At 42.3% G+C, this 18,898-nt stretch overlaps 1 protein-coding gene across 1 annotated transcript in view; it reads right to left on the bottom strand.

Annotated features, from left to right (window-relative positions):
* grin2ca (glutamate receptor, ionotropic, N-methyl D-aspartate 2Ca) overlaps window positions 1-18,898 on the bottom strand; it is a 69,934-nt gene that overhangs the window by 14,651 nt on the left and 36,385 nt on the right. Inside the window, exons 3-5 of the mRNA XM_086090663.1 lie at window positions 14,645-15,246; window positions 8,492-8,606; window positions 2,257-2,468 (exon numbers count right to left, since the gene is read on the bottom strand). Coding sequence (XP_085946789.1) covers window positions 2,257-2,468; window positions 8,492-8,606; window positions 14,645-15,246 — 929 coding nt within the window. The remainder of the gene's footprint in view (window positions 1-2,256; window positions 2,469-8,491; window positions 8,607-14,644; window positions 15,247-18,898) is intronic.

The following is an 18,898-nucleotide window of genomic DNA, read 5'->3' as shown; positions in this document are numbered from 1 at the left end:
TTTTCAAGCTCAAACATGCAGCTCGCTCCACTGACTCGTATCCACCGCCGGCTTGTCTGACACGATGTTGGCGTTTTAAACCAGTGACCGCTTTCCATAACCGTCAAGGAACGGGATCCCATTAACGATAACAACCCCAACGTTAATGAAGGGTCGATCCAGGGATGCGCCACGCTCGGGCCGACGGGCCTCGCACCTCTACGTGAGCGATATGACGGCAACGGCAGGGGACGAGGCGCTTCATCTCGCAGCTAATGGCACGTTCACGTATGATAAGAAATCAATTAAGACGGACATGTTAGCGCACCGGAACACTTGCAGTGATTCCGAGTGGTGGTCTCATTGGGACATTAATTAGCTGAGTGTGAAAAGGCTGTTGATCAGATTCCCTGCTGGGGATTTTGTCATCCGTTTGAGGATGTTTATCAGCATGTACCCACATTTCACAAATTGTTCATTCATCATTAAGAAACGTATTCCCCGTGGTTCTGCTTCTTTGAGCGGGAGTATTAGTCGTTTGGTCTCCGGATAAACAAAAGGAGTGCGTCAGGAAGAGCATCAGGCATAAGAACAAAACCTCTTTTTTTTGGGTCAGGTTTCCATTTGATTATTTTATAGTTGTGGCCAAAAGGGTTTTTCTGTCATTATAAAAAGATGTTTGACATATATGCAAAAAACTGTCAACCCTAACAGGAAGATGGGAGCGTACTGGACGATGTTCAGATGTTATAGGCGATCTTGAACAGATGGGATTTCAGACGACTTTTAAATGAGGTCAGGCTGTCAGGGTTGCGGATGTCAAGGGCCAGGGAAGTTACAGGGGCTTGGGGTGGCAGTGGTAAAGGCTCTGTGCCCCTCACTGTGATACTTTGTCTTGGTAATGGGGGTGAGAAGGTTGACGTCTACAGAACGGAGGCGGCGACTGGAGGGGATCCCTCAGGTAAGATAGTGTCAGGTTATTCAGAGCTTTATAGGTGACGAAGAGGATCTTGGAGTTCAGTGGAACCAGAGGTTTTTCGCAGACAGGCAACCGTTTGTCGTCATCGATGGGGGAGTTTTGTGGGGGTCAGCCCTAGGGGTGCTTACATACATCCCTGATTGGGACATATATACTCTGTGGTTGGGGACCACTGTTGTAGTTGATATGTTGCTGTATGCGAGCCAGAGAAGGTGACCAAGGTTAGCGGAGATGTGTTCTGTGGAGCAGGAATGGATAAGCAACTGTACAGATGAGATTTTAGCATAAAGGAGTTTTTGGAAGTCAGTGGAAGAGAGACCATGGGTCTTATTTTTGTAGACAGGCACACATGCGTAAAAACCTGCGCATCGTTATTTTGGTGCTGGGGCTAAGTCTCGTCTACTGTGTTTGGGACCTTCTTGCATCTGGCTGGGTGTTTCGGCGGACCGAGCTGCCGCGGTCCCGGCACATCTGGAAATTTGGTAACAGGGAGTAAAAACGGGCGCATTGTTGTTTTGGTGCAGAGGCAAGTCTAGTTAAGCATGTTTGTGAATTACACGCGCTATGCCTCCCTGGGCGCTCTGGCGCACTGAGCTGCCACAGCCACTGGTGCAGTTTTATTTTGGTAACATAAAGTGGACGTGATTCGGTAAAACCAGGTCTAACTCGTCATCATATTTAATTATTTAATTCCTAAATATGACAACAGCGTCTGAATCATTGCAGAAATCAATTATTTGAGCAAATTATTATCATTACTATCTTATTTTTTTTCTAGTAGCACCCCGATGATTACATGTAAAAGCAGTGGGGGATGTCAGGATGCGGGTGCAAGGCGGTCTCCAAATGCCCACATCGCATGTGCAGCCGACAATATCATTTAGCTGTTTTAGCTGTTGATGAACCACACGTGAAGGCCTTTTTTGTGTTGAAAATTTTAACTACTGAATATAGTTGTCTCTGCACGTAACATGGGTTCATGATTGTTTACATGCTAGATGATTGGCGTTGAGGCTTTTATGATCATCTCAACTTTAAGTACATTGCTATTCCCTGTCGACTCTATGCATAACTGCAAATCCTTGTTGTGGGTGGGGGGCGGGGTTTTCAATAATTTGCTGATTTTCACTATTCACAATAGAGTTCAGTCCCTACCCTCCACAAAAGTGGGGCTTCACTGTAGTCTACTAAATAAAACCTACTCTCTTGTAGTTTTCGTCTTTGTTTATATTGGGCTGCCTAGACAAAAACAGTAGCTTTGGCGTTTGGTTTGACGTGTCGCGTGCCGGTCCACTCACGCCTCCGTCTTGTTGGACTGTCGTCGACACGGCACCGTGTTGCTGACGCAGGTTCCGGTCAGGGGGTCCACGGCCTCCACGATGACGAAGGGGCGCTCCTCCAGCGTGGCCACCGTCAAGTGCCTGTAGTCGGACACGGGCTCCAGGTAAGAGCCGTAGCGTGGCCATACCGGGTACCTCATCTGGAGGATGCTCATCTCGTAAGTTCCCACCTGAAACAGTAACATCCTGGTTGAAACCCTCATTTCAAACCAGATTTCCGACTGGAAGCCCCATTTTGAAACCTTCGATTTGGTCTTGAAATTCTAATGTGAAACCCTAATCCTAAAGAAATTATATCATTTTAAACAAATATATATATTAAAACGATTTTCAAAAACCTTAATGTGAAATGCTGCTTTGAAACCCAAATAGGAAATGAAAGCCTAATTAGAAACATCCTAACCCTCATTTAAAAACCTCACTGTCTTTAAACCCTAACGCTGGCTATAAACCCTACTTTAAAACTCCAACCCTGGGTCTAAACACTAGTGCAGTGTAAAAGTAATGTCTCTTTGGAGAAGGCCACATCCAAACAGTTAACGGCGTAATAAATCTGTTTTACGCCACGCCTTTTAAAGCACAAATAAAGTGGCGACACATGTGAGCAATGAGGCCTTTTCGCCCGCAGTGCGTGAGATGAAACTGCTGAGGATGCGCCTGCATAACATTCTTTTATCACAATCTCCCATCTTAATGCAGCCGTCCCCAATTTTCCCCCTCTCGCCGCCACCGCCGTTATCACTCATCCTTGCAAGGTTTGTGCGTCAGGACCTGGCTGCCGTTTGTGGACACTTGAGAGGAAATTGATTTTTGGGTCAGGCCGGACGGAGATGCTGCAATTTTATGCACCACACAACAACCAGTTAGCTAATTCTAATTGCTCGTGGTGGTGGAATTGAGCTGAATATAAGTAATTAAGGTGCAGGATTGAATCCTTCAGCGCCACTAGAGCAGGGGAGAATTTTTCTTCTAAGGGCCCCCTCATAAACCGAATACCAGCTAACAATAACTATTATGTGTATCCTTGAATGCTATAGGACTTAAAAAGTGCCTCATTTTGGGGGGGGGGGGGGGGGTGAATGGATGGATGGATGTCATGATAAATTCATATTTTTTGTAATGACTGGGTTTCGGGGTGGGTCATTGTTATGTATTGTTATGATCCTGTATTTGTTCCCTTGTGATTATAATAATGTTGCAGTTACTATGCAGTTGCTATGTCCCTTCTGTAATCACTTAATTAAAAAGGCTTTTTATCAAAAAATTTTGCCCGCCATGTTTGAAGAGCACCTGCTGTGTTAATTTTTTCTACATTTAATGTTATGAAGACATCTTCAACATTTTATGATCCACTCCACACTCTCAACCTCCTCTTTTTCTAATCATTTAATTACTTGCATAATTTAAAATGAAAACAAAAAAAAACTAATATTTTGACATGAACACATTTTCTGAATGTCATTCACAAACATTTAATAAATGCTTTACTTTAAAGCATGTAGTTATGTTTATTGCTCAAACACAACCTGTGCTACCTTTAACGTAGCCATCTGCTGTCAAGCTAAAGGATCATCTGCGATCATTTGTGTGATTAATCTGCATTAATACTTGATTAATGCGATCATTTTTTGTGATTAATCAATAACATTTTAACTTTGACAGCACTAATATATATATATATATCTATATCTATAAATATATATATCTATATATATAATACACATACACACACACACACACACCCACACACACACACACATATATATATATATACATCTATCAATCCATTTTCTTAACTGCTTATTCCTCACAAGGGTCACGGGGGCGCTGGAGCCTATCCCAGCTGGCTTCGGGCAATAGTACACCCTGAACTGGTTGCCAGCCAATCCAGGTATATATATATATAAATGTATAGTTTTGGGATGCACAGAAGCAATCCAGACCTGCCAGGCAACGAGTAACCGAACGCCGTCACATTTAGTTTTGTGCTGAATAAGATGTCAAAGTGATGAATGTTGCTGTCTTAATTTGACCATTTAATTACTTCTTTTTTTCTTTTTCGTGAGGACAGAGCGTACCAGCAGCGGCAACTCTCGACCAGCTCAATGAAGAGAAATCATGAGGAAGCCGCGAGAAACGGACGACAAACACTCAATTCTCTCCGGATGTTTGCCGGCGGTCCCGCCAATTGGCTCTGCTATTTACCTTTGCGCCTCTCAATCGAGTCTCAAACAGCTGCAAAAATACACAGAGATGAGAACGAACGCGTCACTGTGGTTTTTTCTCAGACACGGATCTCAATTGTCGATGCATCTTTGAAAGAGAAACCAGTGCGATAAGATTGAGTGACAGCAAGAGCAGAAACTCATTTGTGCTCATTCAAATGCTGATGACGTGTACCATGCCGTAGAAATTAGACGGAACCCTTTGGGGATTTTCGTCTTTGGCAATAAGGGATAGTCTGTGCCTCGCTGGTTTTTTGCTTTGGGTTTTCTTTTAGACCAGGGGTGGGCAAACTCGGTCCTCGAGGGCTGGAGTCCTGCAGGTTTAGGATGTTTTCCAACACAGCTGATATATAATCAGCTCACCAGCAAGCTCTGCATAAGCCTGGTAATCCTGTTGATTGGAATCAGCTGCGTTGGAGCAGAGAAACATCCAAAACCTGCAGGACTCTGGCCCTCGAGGACCGAGTTTGCCCACCCCTGGTCTAGACCGGTGGTTCTCAACCCCGGTCCTCGAGTACCCCTATCCAGCCTGTTTTCCATGTCACTCTTAGCCAACACAGCTGAGGATTGTTATCAGGCTTCATGCAGAGCTTGCTGATTAGCTGATCATTTGAAACACCTGTGTTGGCTGAAGGAGAAATGGAAAACAGACTGGATATGGGTACTCGAGCACCGCAGTTGAGAACCACTGGTTAGACGATCACTTTTTAGTAACAAAGCAGGACATTCCTATGTCTTCAACAAGTGTTGCAGGTTTGCACATTTATATAATTATATGCGTGGCGACTCCATCCAGGTGTTTTACTTCACAATCTGGTTTTGTCTTGTCAATATCTCCTCCATTTTGGCTGATATTATGACACCAACAAATTAGCAGGTTTCTTTCACAACGGAAAGGAGACTTTGGCTTGTGTTGCCGCTTTGTAACCCTAAACTTTGTTTGAAACGCTAACACAGACTTGAAACAATAATTAGAAACCTAAACCTGTTTTTAATTCCTACTTTGAAAGTCTAACCCTGTCCTTTGAAACCCTAACTTGAAACTGAAAGTTAAATCCCTAAGTTGAAATCCTAACCTTAATTTTGAACTTAACCAACGCTTGAACACATAATTTCAAAATAACTCAGACTTCAAACCCTAATTTGAAACCTCAGCCCGTCTTAAAACTCTAAAGCCGAACGTAAAACCTAAACCCAAGCTTGAAACCCTAAATTGAAACTCTATCCAAGACTTGAGACCCAAGTTTGAAACCCTAACCCTGTCTTGAAACCCTAACCGAGGCCTGAAACCTATATTTGGAAACCCTAACCCATGTTTGAATTCCTAATTCCAAACTTGAAATTCTAACCTTGACCTTAAACCCGACTTTAAATTTGAAGGCTTGCTTTGTGATGATCCGCGGTTTTCGGTCTCTGGTCTGCAGAAAGCTACTTGAAAGTTTGGATTGTTCTTTGAATATCCAAGGAGTGCCGTATTACTTCATGTCATCAAAGTTTAGAAACCTTGCGGGTATGAAATAAAAATAAAGTGGAAATTGTAACTTTTTATCAATCATTTAAAGCCAATATTGTCTCAACCGCCGTGAGGGACATGTAAATGTCTGCCAAGGACAAAGTGTTCGAGCGAGGACTAAGGCGTAACGCTTTCCTGTTTTCCTCCTGCGGGGATTCTTCATCCTCTCCTGTGCTTTCTCGTCCATCTTCCTGACTTACTTTGACACACCCGCTGAACAATGACCACTATAACGAGGACATTCCACCGATTTAAGGTTCGTTAAAATGCAACGAACTGTCCAACTCGAGGTGCTTCAGTCTATACTGTGTCAGCACCAAAGAGGTAACTCAACAACACTGTCCACCCTGGAACATAATCACTCAAATAAGTCACGAAAAGGTGATCAGAAGGAACAATCACTAAAACAAGTTCAGAAGAAAGCGATCAGAAGGCAGAATCGACGTTGAGCTCTGAGAATAAAGAACACCCTGAGGCAAGACAGATAAGCGCAGCGAAGCCGTTGCCTCATGGAGATGAGCCAACATTTGGTGAAAGTGGCGCGACGTTGTGTCGAGAATCTGCGTGAAATCCTGCGCCGCCGTGCGCGGTTGATGGAAAGTTCATCAGTGTGTGGCGGAAAGTTGAGCTCTTCTCTCCTTGGATTGCCAAAAGATTTTTAAATGCAGCAATGCTGAAAGCAGGTGAATTTAGACGGTACTAAAACCTGCTCGTAAAATGTCGGGTAATTAATGCTGCAATTAACACGCAAGTGTTGACTGTTGCTCAAACGTTAAGGAGCAGAACAAGTGGCCATAGAGCACATAGATTGAAACACACATTAGTCATCTGCAGAAAATGTGTGAGATGAAAAGAGTTTGTTTAGAGCAACAAATTGTATCTTTTTGTACATTACTTTCACACAACGGGGCTTTTATTGTGCTTTATTTGCATCTTCTATTTTGATCTTTTTCACCCTATCACTGGCTTGATTCGTAATACTTCCCAATTTGAAACCCCCAACCTAAAATTGAAACCCTGGACCTGCACTCGGGCTGACCAATTAATGGGTCGATATTAGCTCTTAAAAAATCCACAAAAATCGGCAGTTTTTTTTAACATATCAACAAACAACAACATACATAAAACCATATTTGCCAATTTAGGGTTGTGAAAAATCTGGAGATTTTTTTCATTTTTCATCGCTGTATTGGCCCAAGATTTAGCGTAGGGTGTGTGGTTGTTGTGGGTGCAGACGCCGGCAATGCGGCGAATCCTTTTTCGATGACCAGAGGCGTGCGTCCAACCTTGTCGGGACGGGGGGTTGTGTGGGTGAGCAGTTCACCGCCCTGAAATTGGACCTGCCGTTCGGGAATCTTACAAAATTCCCGATGGCCAGTCGGCCCCTGGTATCAGGTGTCTGGTTCTGATCGTCTCTTTTTTATTAGCCATCTTTGCCATGTATAAACCGGCGAAACGCTGCATGCTGCAGTCCCCTCCCCTCCAGCCGCAACGACTTTTCCAGTAGAATCTTGGATGCATTCGTTTAGAATCAAGACTTCTTGACTCTCTTCTTGAGTCTCGTGACTGACCGATCGTGCAAGCAGGGAAGGGTTGCCAAATACAGCGGTCCCTCGCTACTTTGCTTCACCACTTATTACAGATTCACTCTACCAGCGATTTCTATTTGGGTTTGGGTCAATAACTCATACATTGCGGGGTTTATCTTGGGTTGTTGTTTTCAGAGATAGGTAACTCGCTCGGCAAAAAATAAATAAATCATGAGATCTACTTTGGGGTAATTCACCTATCGCAGTCGAGCGTGGAACATATCACCCGTGAAAGGTGAGGGAACACTGTAATCAATTGTGGGAATTTTATTCTGTCAAATATCGGAATTGGCCTAAAAAAAAAATCGATATAGGTTGGGCCCTATTTGAAACTGTCACTCTAATTTTAACCCTGGTTTGAAACCCTAATTTGAAACACAAGTCCATATTTGTAACCCTAATTTCAAACACCTAATGTTCGCTGAGTTGAAAACCTGACTTGAAATGCAAAATACTGTATATGTTGTGATAAAGCAAGTGTGTGTGACTTGACTTGTGACTTGCTTCGCCCGAATAATGACTTGACTCGAAATGTCACAGGAAATATTTTTTTGGTGTGATTTTTGCCAGAGTAACTATAGGGACTTGATGTTTGAGACACATTCTTATTATGTCTTGCACTTATGTGACTTCCCCCTCTACCTCTAAAAGTTAGCGAGCTCAAGTGTGTGTGCTGGATGGAGTTGACGGGTAGAATCGCGCTAGTGCGAGCCGCTCCTTCATTAAGAGCTTCAGTGATGTGAGCGCCGCCTCTAACTAGCCTCAATAACGAGATCGCCGATGGATGAAATCACTGCCACTGCAGCTCAAAAAACGACAGTACAAGTCGGCTTGTTCTGAACTCTCTGGCTGTGAGCCTTCATTACCTTGTCCCACTGCCTCTCTCGGTCCAGAGAGATGATGTTCATTGCTGGGTTGATCAGGTAGCCGTTGGCGTTGAAGGAGAAGTCGTTGTGCTCCCAGGTTACGTTCAGCATGTGTCTGCGAGAAGACAGAAGAAAGCCCACCGGGGACGTGAAGTCATTGACCCAAAAACAAAGAAGTGATGTTAGCCGCTTCCTGTTTAGTATGCAGTAGGTGTCGCAAGTGTCATTCGCTCAGTTTAGACCAAGTGTGGGCAAAGCAAAGCTTCTTTCTTGAACCCAGCCCAGAGAGTGAATACTTGTACTGGTATCTGTAACAGTTTAACATATGGATGTGCTGGACCAGGGTCACGTAAAGAATAATTCTTCAAGTATTCTGATGCAAGGCTGTCAAACCTTTTTCCGTCTGGATTGTGAAACAATGTTGCCTGCCCTTCGTTTTCGTATGCCTCCTTTGATCGGTGGTTTACATCACTTCCGCGCCCGTTAAATCAGACCCGCGGTGCCGCACTTGCACCGCCGCCATCACTCCAGCGGAGGTGATGAAAGTGCGCACGCTCCCGTGAAGAGCCCCTCCAGTCGGGTAATCTGTGATAATCCAATTGACAGGTTAACTGATTTATTATCCAGACAGGAATGCAGCGAAAAGCGTAAGGCTGGTTAATGTTTGATGTGCGAGAATGTAAGACAGTAAAGCCAATAGGAAGAGCTTTGTTCTGTATGCTCGACCTTCAATACGCAGCTGCTCAAATCGTGCCCGCTGGGTTATTTCGAGAGCGATCGGTGAAGAATCAAAGCCCGGGATAATGTTCCATCGTTTCCAATCGTTTTTTTTTCTTTCATGGACAGTTTGGCCTCACAAAATTGTCTCCCCTACGGAGATGACACCAGAGACCTGTTCCAATAGCAACGTAACCACTGCCAGTGTCCCTGAACAACCTTGTTTTGTACAAAATATGTTTTTCTGCTGCATATGCTTAGAATTGACAGTATCAGTGGTAGGGGTGCAACGGTTTCAGATTTTGGTGTACGATTATTGTCTGAGAAAAAAAACACGGTTTTCCATTTTTTTTTTTTTTTACGGTTATTCTTGTAGACATAAAAAAAAATCACATCAGCATTCTTTGAAAATGATTATTTTTAACAACAATAAATAACTGTAAATACATGTAAAAAAAGTTGCTGCCTTTAAAACAAATACAGCAGATTAGACCGACTCTTAAAATAGAGCCTGGGCACTATGTATAACAAGTGGACGGTATGTACCCTCTTTTTCTTTCATCTTAAAAAAAAAACCTTTTTTTTTCATCTTTACATTTCAACCATACTTACAGGTGAAATGTTCGTCCACAGCCTTTAACCTGGCGATTTGTGCAGTTTACCACTACACATGTAGGCATTTTGTAGCAATAATGCATATGCCGAGATACGTTTCTTGGGAGTCCCAAGATGGGGGTAAAGTGTTGGCCTATGGTCTCTCCAGCGGGCGGCCGTGGATGGGGGGGGACCGGAGCCCCAGTGTTGGGGAGGCGGCCGACGGTCGGTCGGTGGCGACGGAGCGGCGGTGCGGCGAGCGGTGTGCTGGTGATACCCGGCGGCGGCGACGGTTATTTAATCCTGACGTTTAAAAACCACGATTAATTGTATAACCGGTTAATTGCTGCAATGCAGTGCAAACCTTTACCTCGACACAATATTCCGATCATTCAGGACAAACAGGATTTTTTTTTTTCCACATTTCCAGAATTCCTACTTTTCCCACAAAGAAGAAAAAAATCAACTCAAAGTTGATTTAATTTGAACAAATTCACCTCATCTTCTACATTGCTGAACCGATTCAAAGTACTGTAATGGAGAAATATAACAATTTCACCTCAAATTCACCATTTCTTAGCGGATTCAAGTTACTCTAACTAACTAACTCTAAATTGTTCAAAATTTAAAACATTCCAAAGCGATTCCACAATGTTTAAATTATTTCCACCATTGATAAATAAAAAAACACACAAAAAAAACTATTAAGAAAATATGAATGTCAAATCCAGAGAGTGAAGATTGAATTCATTCTAACTGCAGTGCTTTTTGGAAGAATTTCACATTTCAAGAGAAAATTCCCAAGTATTGGAAAACTAATTCACCATTTCTCAACTGCTTCCTTATTCCCATGATGTATACTAATTAGCAACACCAAGGAGCTTTCACTTTTCGCTAATTATGGTGATGTCACATGGACAAAAGCGGTAGTGTTTTGCCTGAAGGAACGCACATTTGCCATGAGAACCAGTGCATAGTGTCAACTTTGAGCTACGGCAGTGAGTAAAAGTCGGATGTTGATCCTTCACTGTCTTTTGATCCGGGTAGCCTCCATTAAAAAAGAAAAAAAAATCTCCTTAAACAAAACTTATTTTTTTTGGCAGCTTCTGCCCAGACAGCAATAACTGTGTGTAGATGTTTGAATCGATTTCCGTGGGAAACGGGGAAATGCCGTATGCCGTAAAGAAGTCAGCACATTTTTTAGTTCTTCCACCCTCCTCAAATTTATTTGTGTTAGAAAAGCGATACAGACCCCCTCAGGCCATGACACACCACTATAAGTGCATGTTTCGTCAGAAGAGTTATGAAAATATTTAATGAAGGTTGAAAATATCTTTAGCATTTCTTTAAGCAGTTCTATACTAATTAAAATTATTCTAGAATCCTAGTATTCAAAGTTCAATTTTTTAAACAATTCTCCCAAATTAATTTCTCACTGATTCAAATTAAACACTAAAAAGTTACTTTTTTAGGAATTCCACATTTAAAATGAGATATTTTTTTTACAAGTTTACAACTCATCTTATCATTCTTCTTTCCCCCCTTACATTCTACATTTCCAACATTTCTTATTCACGCTATAAGTTCAGCATTCTTATGCAATTTCTACAGAAAGTACAATATGTGGTTAGTTACAGTCATGCTTGGAAGCTTGCATACCCTTGGGGTGTGTAAACTTATGAACACAACTGCAAATGTACCAAAGCTAAATGTCGCTGAGTGACTCAAAAATGCTTTGAATCGTCACCAAAATTCACACGGACACCGCTACACATGTCAACATCAACCTCTCTAATTATCAAAACAATTACGAGAGAATTTTGGATTTTATGGGCATTAAGTTTTTGTCTCACCATACAGTGTGCTCATAAGTTTACATACCAAACTTTCAAGCACAACTGTAACATTTAATTTACTCCAAGTTCCACAGCACAGCGATAATAGTAGTTTAGTTTCTTGATGATCAGTCATCTAAAATGAATACAGTTGTCATATTATAATAATTATCTCCTTGTGACAAATGGTAGCAAACTTATTTTTTTTTAGGATTTCTAAAGACAGGCCACACCTGCCTGTCACCAGTGACTCCCCCCACATTCAATTCCCCGGCCGTCTCGGAGGTATAAAGGCGTGATGAGATAGATGGCAGCGGGTGAGGACACAGTTTAGGGGACTGACAGGGGCCATAAATCTGCAGCACCGCACCAAACACGTGAGAACAAGTCCCGGATAAATAAATGAACGTTGCGTCGTGAGATGTGAAATGCTCTTTCAGGAAGTGTGCCATGTATCCACATTTCCACCATGTCAGGCACAATCAAAACTCCAGCAATTCCCTGAATCATTTTTAATGAAAATAAAAATAATTGGTCCCTGTGACATATTTCTAGGGTGAAGTACATATTGTTAGCTCTGAAACATGACAGCTGTAATAGGAATTGATTGCGTGATCAAAATATGAATGCCTTGTCATTAGGTCATTGTCCAAGGTTAGGCTTGTTTGCTCTGCTGCAAGTGCCCGTCAACAACTCTATTACCTTTTTCGTAGAACAGTTTCAGGCCCAGTAAAGTGGTGCAAAACAAAAAGGCAACCACCGTTTTGACTTAAATATTAAGTAAAAGAAACAGATGAGCTCATGCAACCCATCTTTTTGGTTTTTGTACCTAAAAGTCAAACAGTTTGTTCTTTTCTCCCCTCAAAAATGTAATTTAAATTTTTAACTAGAATCAGTTATTTTATTTTAATTTTAACTGATACTTCTCCAACAATGAGTTTATTCAAAACAAGTTATGCCCTTAGTTTTTTTCCATCTTGGGATTGGTTTTATTTCACCTGTTGTCAGTTTTTACTGCTTTTTTCCCCCTCTTCAACATTAACTTGCTTTAAATTCCACAGAAAGAATAACATTGTTGATTTTTCTTATAGCTGGTGTGAAAATAAGTGCAGTGGACAGCCTGACCGTGAATAGTGAAAACCTGCTAATTGATGCTCCATATAATGACTTTGAAGAAAAAAAAAAGCAAATACAATGTGTTTTCCCAAATAATTGAGGATAGATTAGATAGGGGAAAAAAACATCTACAAACTGGTGATTGGCAAACCACAAATATGTTGGGGTCAACTGAATTTTCTCTTGGACAAAAATCAATGTTGTCAAAAACACTTATGTAAACATGGTCCTAAATAAACATTCATTATTTAACAATTTAACATAAAACAAAAAGTCGTCGAGTTGCATGGCTCGGTTGCTGTCATGTTGTAACACCCCCTCCAGCTGTCTTTCATGTAAGATATGGTTAAACCGATGACTTTGCTACTTGGCATCGACGTTTGATGCTTTAAATTAATTAATCATTATACATGTATTTTTGGCATCTCATCCTCAAATCGGCCAATTTACAGCGGGCTCGATGTGCCCCTCTGCTGGCGTCTCTGGACTATAACACCCTTTGGAGCTGGTAAATGTCCGTCCAACAAGGCCACACAGTCTTCATACACCAGCGTGGCTCAGCCTCAGAGAGTACGAAAATAAGGTTGATGTAGACGAGAATAGAGGTTAGCTTTGCTAGCTTGACTCGTTTGATAACCGAATACGGTACTGGCGCCGGGTAATGAGGTTAGTGGCATGAAGTGAAGTTTCGTCCTTATCAAATTTTACGTCCAATAATGCAAGAGTAACAACTGTGTGATCATGAGAACTAATTCATCTTAACACACACTGTGTTGTTACACTTTGTCACATTTTTTGGAGCCTGGCGACGACGTTGCGTTTTAAAACATGCTACGTTATGCAAAACAAGATGAGGCCGACCTGCGAATTGAAGAAAAAAAGCATCCAATAATGCCACTAGATTACATTCAGCATTTTTAATGATTTGCTTTTATTTGTTCACATGCTGGTCCGTCGAATTATGTCTTGTGAGTCGCTTTTTTGAAAAGTAGCTGCTAGAGGAACTACAACTCTCTGTGTTCCCCAGTGTCCTGACAGCTGGGCAAATAAATAATAGCCTACCAAAAACAACTTAAGTAGGTTTATCTCTGAAAATGTATTAACAGCATGTACGGGCAAATATCATTCCAGACGAGAATGTCACGTTTCCCTGGTGGAGTCAATCAATTCATTCAGTCCCCCCCTTGACCCTTTCCCGCTCGGAATCCCATAAACCAATTGGATATCACTCTCGCTGTGTGCAGAGCGACTCAATCCAAACATGCATATGAATGAGTCCATCCCTGAGAGCATTCCTGAATAGGGCCTCCTTCTCCAATTCATGAACGACTTGCCACATAAATAAACATCCCGCCACAATTTCATTGCCAATTTATGATTTGGTGTTTGCACCCATTCACAGATAGTCCCTGGCTTGCCTGCAGTTTAACAGTTTGTATGCAGCTGCACTCCGCGGCAGTCAAAAAAAGAGTGTCTCCGATTGATTCCCTAAAGAGATCTTTATTGTCGTTGCTGTTGATTTTATCAAGGCTTTTGTCGGCGAGTTAAGTGCGATAGTGGAATTTGAATTACTGTCAGGCAGTTGGGAGAGACGAAGCTGCGCTGTCTGTGGGGAAGAGAACAGATGTCTTTGGGGGAACTGTTGGCTATTTCAGGCCAAGGAAACACCTTTACAACAAACTGTTAGATTAAGACTGAGGGCAAAATGGTGGCAATCCATACAATAAACTGCTCTGGAATTATGGAATAGTTCAGAGGAGCGGTCGGTGATATACTTGTCAGAAACCGGAAGGTTTTTGTGCCGTGATTATCTCATCAAGTGCCATCACGTCGCAACATTTTTTGGTACAATTCCATGGCACCGTTCAGGACTAAAAAGTCTGATGCTTACCTGAAGAGCGTGTCGTTGGTCGCCACGGTCTTGACGGGATTGTGGCAGTCGTTGTGTCCCTCCGGCATGAAGCCCCTTTGCTTGCGATAGCTCTGCACGCCCTTCACCACGATGGCCACGCCGTCCCGCACCCTCTTCCTCAGGCTCATCCTCCAGCGGTCGGTGATGATGCTGATGAGCCCCACGGGGAAGCTGTCGGGCGGCGGCATGTCAGGGTTTCCCACCACCAGGCTGGGGATAATCCAGATGTAGCCTGGGCCAACCAGTCCGGCCTCGACGGCCATGGTGAAGAGGTACTGGGCCTCCTCGTGGGAGCAGTAAACCAGGAGCACCTGGGCGTCGATCTGCTGCAGCAGCCGACGCGCCCGTATGTCATTGGTGGTGTCGGCGGACATGTCGAAAGTCAGCACGTCTTGGAGCTCCCAGATGAAGTAGCTGGTGTCAATGTAGGCCTTGGCGTAATCCACGTAGGCCTCGTAGCCCGGGTACAGGCTGGTGATGACCACGAAACTGTCCCAGTTGTACTCCTCCATCACTTTGAACATGCCGTTGATCTGTTGCTCGATAGACGAGCCTAGCTGCAAGAAGTTGGATCCCTCGCCCTGCAGGGAAGAAAATCACGTCTGGATCAGAGGTGGCAAAAGTACTCACACTTAGGCGCTTTCTGGTATGTGCGATATGTGTGGCCACACACGGCGGCATTCCTGTTTTCTATTGACATCATGACATGAATTATTGGTCTTTGAATGAGGAATTAGACAAATGGCTTTGCTAAAAAAAAAAAAAAAAAGAACACTGAAGAACTCTATATTATTTGGTGAGGAGGTAAAGTTAGCTTGTTGTGGGTAAACTATAGTAATAGGGGTGAAACAAAAAACGATTTGAATCAGAAAATCGGTTTTGATTTGACAAATTGACTCAAAGTGTTACATTTTGAAATCCCTGCGTCGGCCCCAGTGTGTAGTCCTTCGCACCATCTAGTGGTCAAAGAAGAGCATTTAGAAGGACGCAGTAGCACGCACACTATGGTTGGTCAGAGAGAGCATATTTCGCAATCCTACTACCAATTCTTATTTTGCGTGAGCAAACGAGCATCTCGATGAGCAACGGAAACTTGGCAGCCGTTGTGAAGCCCGGTGAGCAACGTCGAAAGGCCGAGCGAGCTGGAATTAGCCGGTGCAGCTAACAAGAATGGCTAGCGGGAGGAGCTAATATAAAAAAAGTAAGTAAACCAGTAAACTAGTAAAAGCTTGCAAGAGCAAAGCAGAAAGTGATAGTGACGGGCCCGAATCACGGGAGTTAGTGTCGACCACCTGCAGGCCCCAGCTGTGGAAGGTAAGAGGCGGTCGACCCATTGGGTCCGACACGCGATGCAAGCACCACTCGGGCTAACTACATTTGCGAAGTTGTCCTTTGGGCATCCAAATCAGGAAGATGGCAGCTCTAGTAAGGTGAGAGAGACTACAGCCATGTATGTAATATAATTAGTGATTAGTAGACCTACAATTGTATTAAAAAAAACATTATGCCGTACAACATATTTTTTTTTCATACTACTGACATAAACAGTCAGTTTTTAAAATGAATGAATTATTAGTTCACTACTAGATGGCACTAGGGATCACTGACTGTCCCTTTAAATCGAATCGCACCCCATGTATCGAGATACGTATCGAATCATCTTTTATGACATCTTGTATGTATTACACACTTGAATCGTATTGTATCTCATGTATCGAGAATCATATTAAATCGTCTTTGGTCATTGATACATACATAGAAAAACACTCAAGTAAAGTACTGACACCTGAAAAATCAACTTATGAAGTATTTGTATTTTGTACTTTGTGAAATCCCAGCACCGGCCAAGATGAAATATTCATTCAGTAGTTAATGCAATTGCTGTTCATCAACAAGCCAAATAAACACTCAATTTCTGTTCTGTAATGTTCAGCGAGAACCTCTCCGTCATCTTGTAAGTGACTCTTGGCCGTCCAGACGTGCCTAAATGTTTCTGCGTCTCCAGACTCATTCATCAGTGAAAGCACGTGTCTCACTTTTGCCAGGCGAACACGAGGCAATGTCCATCCATTTACAAATGCTACAATCTGTGTGGCAGGCCTCGGTTTGGGACCTTGGGGGAGGGAGGACTATTATGTTGTAGTTTCACTGCGAATTATTATGACCAAAAACATTCAGCAAAATCTCAAATGGTCTTTTACTGAATATCAGATCCTACACAGAGACTGGTTTCTGGTGGGATCTGTTGTAACTTTCAAAGTTGGGAATAAGTCAGATATATAAGTGTCAGATTTTAACCTTCAGGCGAGTCTCAAGTTACTGTATGGGCTGAAAGATCAAGCAACTCGAGTACCTACTACATTTCGAGTTAAGTCATACAATCTAGCTCAGTCACAACATATAGTATATTTTCACATTACAGTAGTTGCTTTGCACTCAGTATCTATACTTGCATCATTTATCTGTACTAACTTGGGATACGGATTAGGATACGCATTGGTCCTGAAATGCTGTGGTATGGTATGGCATGCAAACATACGACAAATCCACCCGAGTCCATGGTGATATCCGTACTCCAAACCAGGTGTTGATAATGCACCGAAAACTGTTTGCCAGCCGACATTAAACAGCAAAACACAAAATGAAAAGTTGTCATCATGGCGAGTTCAGATGACAAACAGGAGCTTCAAGACTATTCAGTCATATCAGCTGTATTGGAAAATGTTGGCTGCCCAGTGGAGTACGACATTGATAGTGTGCGAGTGTCCTTGGAAACATGTCAAACATGCTAATGCATATTATATATATTTTGCTGATCACACTGAATAACAATCACGTAATGCAATCACGTAGCAGGTACAGAACAGCTCACCTGGAAGGGAGGGGCTACCAGCGCAGTTGTGGACCGTTATCTCAGGGGCTAGAGCAAGAAGTCGACTGCCGAGCCACTAGGGAGGCGGCTTCTTGCTCTCATGAGAGACGGAGGGACGATCCAGTGCCAAATAGTTTTACTCGACCATCGTTTTTGTAATTCCCATTTGTTGTGTTAAATAGTCAAAAAGGCAAGTTCAGTGTATTGGAATTTCATTTGGGTATGCTGTAAGATCACCTACAAACATTATAGGAGGAGCAATTCCATTCTGGATACTTTCTTTCCTTACGAGGCCGTAGGGCCAATCACCGGAGCCAGGCAAAAGGCAGATACATTTTGCCCACTCTTTAAAGCTGGCCAGATCAACAATCCCATTTTAAAGCAGCGGTTTAAGAACAAATTGTCTGCCAACACGGCAACAGAGTACATTTAAGTCAATTCCAACTCTACTGCCTGGTTGAAGGATAATAAGTCCGTTTATTCTAATTTAGCCATGTTGGAATGATGTTAACTGGCACCTGCCACCTCAGTTCCCAACGAAAAGGATTTTCGCAACATCTGATCTCAAGAAATCGGCTCTGACTGTTAACAATGTAGACAAACACATTTTTTGAACAAAAACGTGAAAATACTTCAACTACAGCATGCTAAAAACAAATATAAAATGAGAATTACTGTATGCATTTGGTGTTTTGTCATACTTTTTCTTGTTGAACCACGGCACCAAAGCCAAGGTATGCACAGAACACTGATTTCTGTGAACTGTTACACCCGCCAAAAACACATTCACTATCACATTTTTTACAAGTGGTAACCAGTTTTTATATTGACTATTATTGAATTATCTTCTCAACGAAATGCATCACCAACATGAAGCGTAATTATTGTTTGACCAGCTAATTGTCAAATTACAATGGCTTACCTATGCTTTATAGTGGTGGATGAAGTTAGATAATTATGTCTCGCTGAAGGCATCAAAATTATGACGACAACTATGACATCTAACGAACACATGTGGAGTTATGTACTTAAGAAAAAAAGTAATAAAATAAATACATGAATAACGAGCCACCCTTTTCTCTGATTACACATTCTTGGCATTCTCTTGACGAGCTTCAAAAGGTAACAGTCTTCAAGGATTTTCCCAGGGTTAAGAATTCCAAGAGTGTGCAAAAAAAGTAACCAGAGCAAAGGGTGGCTATTTTGAAGAATCTATAATATAAAACATGTTTTCAGTTATTTCACCTTTATTTTTGTTAAGTATCATACATAGTTTTGATGCCTTCAGTGAGAATCTACAAAGTAACCAGTCATGAGAATAAAGCAAATGCATACAGAAAACATTGAATCCAATGTAATTC

The sequence above is a fragment of the Leptonotus elevatus genome, chromosome 1 (genome assembly GCF_054856555.1).
Source record: "Leptonotus elevatus isolate MCC_2025b chromosome 1, RoL_Lele_1.0, whole genome shotgun sequence".
NCBI lineage: Eukaryota > Metazoa > Chordata > Actinopteri > Syngnathiformes > Syngnathidae > Leptonotus > Leptonotus elevatus.
The sequence above is the reverse complement of the archived record's forward strand: the minus strand, read 5'-3'. Positions and strand labels throughout refer to the sequence as shown.